This window comes from Pristis pectinata, chromosome 8, assembly GCF_009764475.1.
Source record: "Pristis pectinata isolate sPriPec2 chromosome 8, sPriPec2.1.pri, whole genome shotgun sequence".
Classification (NCBI taxonomy): domain Eukaryota; kingdom Metazoa; phylum Chordata; class Chondrichthyes; order Rhinopristiformes; family Pristidae; genus Pristis; species Pristis pectinata.
In genome coordinates, this window is record NC_067412.1 from 77,004,806 (window position 1) to 77,012,941 (window position 8,136).

The 8,136-nt window shown below is 38.6% G+C and overlaps 1 protein-coding gene across 1 annotated transcript in view; it reads left to right on the forward strand.

The window, feature by feature from the left end:
• The window catches only part of LOC127573706 (ubiquitin-like protein 3), a 30,519-nt gene extending 22,698 nt beyond the window's left edge, over positions 1 to 7,821 (forward strand). Inside the window, exons 4-5 of the mRNA XM_052022145.1 lie at positions 2,516 to 2,593; positions 4,096 to 7,821. Coding sequence (XP_051878105.1) covers positions 2,516 to 2,593; positions 4,096 to 4,148 — 131 coding nt within the window. The 3' untranslated portion in view covers positions 4,149 to 7,821. The remainder of the gene's footprint in view (positions 1 to 2,515; positions 2,594 to 4,095) is intronic.
• Positions 7,822 to 8,136: the final 315 nt, after the last annotated feature.

The window sequence follows — 8,136 nt, forward strand, 5'->3', positions numbered from 1 at the left end:
TGTGATTTAAATGAAAATCTAAAATCTAGAAGTGCGTAAGTGTACCACTTCAAGTCTGTCAGGATCTAGTATACACAATTATGAGGGGTATAGATAGAGTGAATGCATACAGGCTTTTTCCCCCAAGGTTGAGTGAAACTAGAACTGGAGGACATGGGTTTAGGGTAGGAGGTGAAATACATAAGGGAATCTGAGGGGGAACGTCTTTACTCAAGGTGGCGCGAGTGTGGAATGAGCTGCCAGCGGAAGTGGTAGACGCGAGTTCATTTGTAACATTTAAGAGGTTTGGATAGGTACATGGATGGGAGGGATATGGTCCAGGTGCAGGTAGACGGGACTGGGCAGAAGATCAGGTCGGCATGGACTGAAGGGCCTGTTTCTGTGCTGTAGTATTCTATTTCGTAAGTTTTTTATCTGGTAAGGGTAGCTGTGGACAGAAGTGTGTCACTGAAGTATGATTAAGTGGACAATGTTCAAGTTGCTTTATTGTCATTCATCCATGCTATAAAAACACATGGCGGAACGAAATGTCATTTTCCCCCGAACTCTCACAACAGAGGACATAGAACAGAAGACAGACAATAAACACAAACAAAAAATTAAAGTGCAAGTGCAAAAAAAAAAGTATATACAAAATACAAATTTAGTGCAGAGTTAGTGCAAAACAGAGTTGGACAAGAGAAATACAAGCTCAGTGTTGTACTCAATGTATAAACATGTTCAGCAGCAGCCAAAGTTCTTATACGCCGTTGTGCTAACCAGAGCTTTTGATGCAGCATTTGTCTACCAGGGTATTCAGGAGCCTGACAGCCTGGGGGGGGGGGGGGGGGGGAAACTGTTGTGCAATCTAGTAGTTCTGGCCCGGATGCTCCGGTACTGCTTGCCAGATGGCAGTGGGACCAGTAAGTCGTGGGAGGGATGAGAAGGGTTGTCTATAATTCTATAAACCTTGCGTGTGCATCGTGTATTGTAAATATCCGAGATGGAGGGAAGAGGTACTCCAATGATCATTTTCGCTGTACTTGCAATTCTCCGTAAAGACTTGCAGTCAGAGATGTTACCGTTATCGTATCAGGCAGAGATGCAGCTAGTCAGGACACTCTCAACGGTACCCCTGTAGAATGTAGTGAGGGTGGGGGAGGGCAGGTTTGCTCTTTTCAGCTGCCATAAAAAGTGGAGACACTGCTGTGCCGCCTTGGCGGGGGAAGAGATGTTAGTTGACCAGGACAGGTCATCTGCTATATGTATTCGCAAGAACTTATAACAGCTGACTCTCTGTACAATGATGCCATTGATGCACAGGGGTAAGTGGTCAGCCTGAGCCTTTCTAAAATCCACAATCATCTCTCTTGTTTTGGTCTTGCCATAAAATTCATTTTTGCAACATGAATGTTTTTTAAAAAAAAAATCATTTGCTAATACTTTGTGATCTGTACATGTTGGCAGACATGTCTGGTTCCTGTTCTCTCCTTGCATCTAGCATATGTGGCTTTGTCCATACCCACATTGAATTTCTTACACCTTTGCCCATTTAGTTAAGCTGCGCTTGTATGATAATTCTCTGCTCCCAACATACGTGAACATGCAATTCTCCATTCTTCAAAGTCTATGATAAATATGGTGAAAATCTGAAGCATCAGATTTCTGGGAGCACTGTGTATAGCTTTAGTCTTACCCAAGGAAGGATATTTGTTCCATGGAAGCTCACAAGGTTTATTCCTGGGTTCAGATTGCTGTCCTACAAGGAAAGATCAATGATGATGGACCTTGCATTCTCTGGAGTTTAAGACTGAGCTTTAATCTCATCGAAGCATAACGCTGAGGGCTTGACTATCAAGTGTCCATATGAAGCTGCTTCCTCTGACTACAGAGTCTAGAATTATGGGTCCGGTTTCTGGAGAACTGGTAGGCTATTTAGGATTGACGTGAGATTTCTACGGAGTTATGAATATAGTAAACTGATCTGCTTGTTTGGAAATCCTCATGATTTGGCATCTGGTTCATGGGACTCTGGTTCCTGTGCTCTCTCCAAAGGACCAAATCCCTTCAGACCACCTGGGTTCACTAGAAAAATCATATTGGAATGTGTAACATAAGTGCTGGAGTATTAATTGGAATAATACCCAGTGGTCTCAAAAATCAGCCAGTGGCACCAAGTTCTAAGCAATATCAGATTGAGGTTTACTGTAATTGTTATCTGTACCTGGGGCTTCACTGGTTGATAGTATTTAGAATTGAAACTGGTACATTTTTGGACACTTAAAGATAAGGAGGTCAAGCAAAAAAAATGGAGTTGAGTTTGAATTATGATCTTACTGAATCAAGGACAACCCAGAGGTACTTTAAAATCTGCTATTATGTTCTTGTCAGGTATCATAGCTGCCAATCTTTTATCATGTAGTTCTTGCCTTTTCAACCAATTTCCAGCCAATATTGGAAGATTGCCTTCAATTGCATGCACATTCTGGTATAAAATGTCTGTAACATTAATGTATTCTGAAAAACCCTTTCACAGCCCTTAAGCTTCCTCCTGGAAGGATGACAGTGATGCATTTAGTTGCCAGAGAAACGTTGCCAGAACCTAATTCCCAAGGTAAGGATGTCACTTCATCTGTACTAGCAACTGAAATTATTGGACTGGACTTTCAATAATGTTTTTATTGAAAAATTTGTATTTGCTCTTTAGTAATTTCATCTGGAAACAATAATTCTTACTGTGGTATGATTCTAGGATCCTGGCAATTGCCTGGCGTATCACTGGTGCTTTTTAATGAGTCTTGTCCACGAAGTCATTGTTAATTGATCCTTGATGCCCCATGGATATTTGACTCTTATAACCTGCTTCATTTGATTACCAGATTTATCAATTTACTGATTGTCAGTGAATAATGGGGTGGAAGCCTGACTGCTAGCTAACTTGTAGCTGATATTGGCTAACTTTGCTCTGGCTGGGCTTGAACCTAAGATAAGCTGATTTTACTGGCTCTCAATCACACGAAGCAATTGTCTACTAATCTCTAAGAGAGCTAACATTAGATGAATATTCATAGTTAGTGTGGAGAGTGTTGAGTGGTCAGTTCATCTAAAGTTTCACAACATAAAATGTTTTTAAGATTTACAAGATCTAGTTATAACAGTTTGTTGTTTTTTAAAAAAAAATCCATAATTAAAATTAATGAATAGTGTTGAAATTGTTCTGTGCACCCACAATTGTAGTTCATTTAAATGGAGGAAAATCTCAAAATATGATGGGAAATGGGCAGGGTTTGGTACTTGTCAAAAAGAATCATAACTTTGCTATTTTCTTTCTGACGTGTATGTTGATATTGCTCTCTAGCTTTGGTAGGAATTGTATTGCAATTAAAACAAAGACCTTGCTCTATTTTCCCTATTCTGAAAACTGTTTCCACCCAACTTGATATTTTTCCAGAATTGTGGGGTTTCATTCAATTTTGTTTGAAATTGCACTGATATACATCAACAGGAGTACAATTTCACAAATTACAGTAAGATTCCAATGATCTGGCTAGTGTGGAATTAGCAGATTTTCCTGATGATATTACTCAGTACCCAAACACTTATTTCAATGTTTCTTCATCTTGCACACTAGTATGAGTTTAAAGTGAACTAGAAGTGTGTACACACTCTGGCTACATCTGCAACCTACACAGATACCTGACCTTTGGTGTTCCAAATTCTAACTCTGGCCCCAGTCACCTCCAGACCCTTGGATCTGGCAGCACACTCCACTTACACTCAGGATCCCTGGCTCACATTCCAGACTGATAAATGAGCCAGATGCTGAGCCATCAGGATTTCCTAACAATTGGATGCTGGGTTATTGGAGTTTTACTGTTGATGTTTGGAATCATCATTTCCATGAGGCACTTCAATTTTACTCCTGTCACTTGACCATTTTGTCATGGGAGGGTAAGGGAGTAAAGAATTAACATTTTAATCTGTGAATTTAACAAGGTATCTGGTTAAAAAGATTACCAAAAAAACTGAATATATCAAGTGGGGGTACAACTGCTCAGTCGTGATCACAGGAAAGTGACAAGTTTTACTGTAATTTGTTTGCTTTTTCTTGTACAGGTCAAAGAAATCGGGAGAAAACTGGAGAGAGTAATTGCTGTATGATCTTATGAAAACAACTTGCCTTGTACTGTGCAAAGGCTAGTCAAAGAATAGTTTTTAAAGGAACTTTTAAGAATTTTCCCCAGAGTCTTTACATCCAAGTGATTGGCCTTCACTTGATTGACACTTCCTAACTTGAGTATTCCTCATCAATCCACAGAATATTAAGGATTCATCCTATTGAAGATGAACTTGCTGCAGAAGAACTTTCAATATCAACATCTGTGCGAAAGAGAAATGTTCCTGCTTTGGAGAAGCAGCAATAACTTTGGAGCCAAATCTCTCCATATTTACTTTTTCCTAATTATCTTAAACTGTAATTTTTCAATTTTCTTCCCTTCCATTTTGGAAGCATTGATTTATTGGATGCAACCCCTCCTTGTATCTTATCCAGGTGACTTCATTGTGTCCAGGTCTAGGCATTGAATTTTAACAGGCGATTTGATCACCATGGAAACATAGCTCCGCTTGATGCTATTGTCACCCAATGTCCAATTTATAAATCATGCAGCAAAATCACTAGATAATGATCAGGAGCGGGAACCCTGCTGCTAATTCTTCCCCTATTCAGGATGGCGAGGCCAATTGTAGAACTTGCTATTCGGTCGGATGAAGTGTTCATGGTTGCTCGGATTTGGATTGCTCAGATTGAGGTGTTCCAACTGCTATTTTGAGTAGGAGCTTTTTAAATTTAACTTTCTCTAACAGTCACCTCAGATGGAGAACTTGGGATACTTTTCCTGTTCAGTACAGTTGTGGTAAAAGTACGCTTCGGCAAACATTGCAGCTATTTCAGCATGTTGTTGATGAATACTTTGAACAGAAAATACTAAAGTGGTTGTGTATTGTTTAAAAAAATGCCAGGAAGATGCTTGATGGTAGAGAAATGCTGCATTTTGAAATCTGTTTATCATGTGCTGATGCTTTGGAATGTTCAGTTTAGAGTTTTGTCAGAGTCGAGTAATTTTTTTTGTTTATGGCTTGCATGCCTGAAGGTTTTCCAAAGAGAAATTATTGTTAATTCTTATAGAATGAGATTACTACCGTACTAAATCTCAAAGATTTGCCCCACCCTTTCCCTTCAATCAAATAGTTTGGAGTAGAAACTTGAATGGTTTTGATTCTGCATCACTGCATTCCAGCTGAACTGCATGAATATCTCACTATAGGCTCCTGGATTACTTAAAATAAGAAAAGAATTGTGTAGCTTGTATTTCAAAGTAGTGTAGTACTTCTAATATTGGCTAGGACTAATCCACGCTGCAGGGTGACAAACACCCAAACTTGTATAGGCTGAACTGTATAAAGAAGTAAGCAGTTCATGACCCATTAGGTTGTTTCATCATTCAATTTGATTGTGGCTGATTTGGACTTCCAACTTCATTTACATATCTTAGTTACCTTTTATCCTTGGCAAAGATCTATTAGTCTCAGTTTTAAACTTTCAGCTGACCTAACAATGACAGCCAAACTGATTCTATCACTCTGTTTTTTCATTCTTAAATGGCCTGCCTCTCGTTATTTAACATTGATTCTAGATTGCCCTGAAGGATAAAGCGGGTCTAAACCTACATTGTCAGATCTAATATTTTAAACACATCAGATAAATCGCCATTGATCTTTCTAAAAGCACTGAATAGAAACCAGATCTGTGGAACCCATGCTCATAATTTAATCCTTTAAAACCTAGTATCATTGTAATGAATCTTCACAGTGCCACTTCCAAAAACAGTATCTTGATTGAGGTCTGATCAAGACAGTGATTGGAGATAACATCTGCTTTCAAATTCCAGTCTCCCAGTGGAAAAAGGACAACTTTCCATTAGCCACCTTGCATCTGTGCAATGGCCTTTGTGCTTATGAGGACAAGGATCTTGCTCAATTAGTCTTCCTGTCCAGAATCTATGCCCTTGGTCTTCCCACACCCATATTTGCTTGAAACAGGATGTGGTAGGCCTAATTTGCTGGCCTAAAGCATCATGCACTCGAGCAGTGTGGTCTTATTGGCAACAGAGCCTCCAGTGCATTGAAGAAGACTTGGCTTCAAAATACTTCTAAGGATTGCTAGCTATCAAAATTTAAGACAATTTAATACTCAATTATTACTGATTTCTCAAGAAAAATGAGAGAAGCACTTGCAAGTTCTGCTCCAAGTTGCACAATGTCCTGACTTGGAAATGCATTACTTTTTTTTATTGTTGGTGGATTTAACTCCTGTAACTCTGCCCCAACAGCATTGTGGGAGTACCCTCAGAAGGATGTCAGCAGTTCAAGGAAGTGGCTCACCATCACCACCTTGAGAGCAGTTGGAGTTGGGCAATAAATGCTGGTCTGTCAGTGATGCCAGTGTAAAATAAAAACTATTGAGCTATTACATTTTAAATTAAACATTTATAATTATTTTGCTTTATTTATTTGCCTTCTGCTTTTGCCTCCTAATTGAAATAGTGTGATCTTGGATCCTGTGCCTGGTCTAATTGGTGCAAAATCTGAGATGGTTTTTCCTCCTAACTTCCATCACAAAGAGGTTGGCATTTGATAGTGAGGTTCTTCTGCCTCTGAAGCCTTAGTGTTTATACTGAAATTCTACAGAGAAAAATAGTTTCACTTGTTTTGGTGCAAATGAGCCTTAAATCAAAAGGCAGAGCCTGCTTGACAATAAATGATTCCAATCCTAACTAAGATTTATAAACCATCCGTATCATTGGTAGGAAGCAAAAGATCACTTGAACCAATACCAAATTTGTAGCAAAATTACTGGTCAGTGATCCTCTTAATGGCTGAATTAAAGTTTTCAACATTGACCCATGGTATTCAGTTTTGTATCTGGTCTGTGAGTCTGCAGCATGGACATATTTGGATCATGGTAGAGATGCTACAGTTGGTCTCGCTTGCTTTTTTAAATTACAAAAGGGAACTTCACTGGCTTCTCACACCTGATCTTTTTGCAGCACAAGGACAGCCTTTATGTCCACTTCAAATAGGCCCATTGGTCAAATTTTGAGATTGTTTTGTATATTTACAATAAAAAAATACTTTAATAGCAAGTGTGAAAGCTTCATCAGAAACCATGGGAGATAAAAAGACCAATTGCTTTTGTTTTTACTCTTAATGCATCTGCATTTAATTGATCTATGCATTTTCATTACGTCCATTTTTAGGATTTTGTTCACATTTTTCTCTGATTCCCCACTTGATATCTGCCCTACAGGTGGCCCTTTAATGAAACTCCTCCTGCATAATGAACAAATGGAAAATAGCTTATAAAGAGATTGCTAGCTGGAATTCAGAACAAGTTTTTCACATGAAATAAGCTCTCAAAATCCTGAAGGAATTGAACTCTTGAAGTGTTTCCATTTTTCTGTAGTTCAAAATTCCTGATGTAGAAGAATTATTTAACTAAGGAGAGAACTACTCTTTAATTAAATCATGAATAATGTATGACATTTTAGTAATTCAATTTAACACGGGTATGTGTTGGTACAACACTTATTTCTGTAGATGAGTTGGATATGCCTGCTTTTAAAATCTTGTTTAAAGAATTTTTGGAGTTGCTTAAATGTATAAAAGCTTAAAAATATAACCCATGTAAAACTTGGACCTAAGACTCATTGTCTGTACTATAGTGTATCCTGAAGGTTCAGGCATGCTTACTGTGATAAACATTTGGATTTTTCCTCTTGATCAAGTAACTATTTGTGATCAGTGGGTTCTGTTGATTTATAAGATCCAGTTGTCATTACAGACAAGGTTGTCCTCGTTCTGATCCACCTCTGCCATATACAGCTCAAGCCAAGTGCATGGTTGGCAGTTATTGTACTGCAGCCAAAAACAATCAAGTCAAAAATGGAGTCTTGGTCTGGATGCAGACCCATCTCTTTACCTTAACCAGTTGGATCATCAAAAACTATTTTGAAACTCATTGGTTTCAGAGTTACTTTATCATCTCTATTACCTCGATGTTTGATCTGCACATATTTGCTGAGGAATGGTACTTTC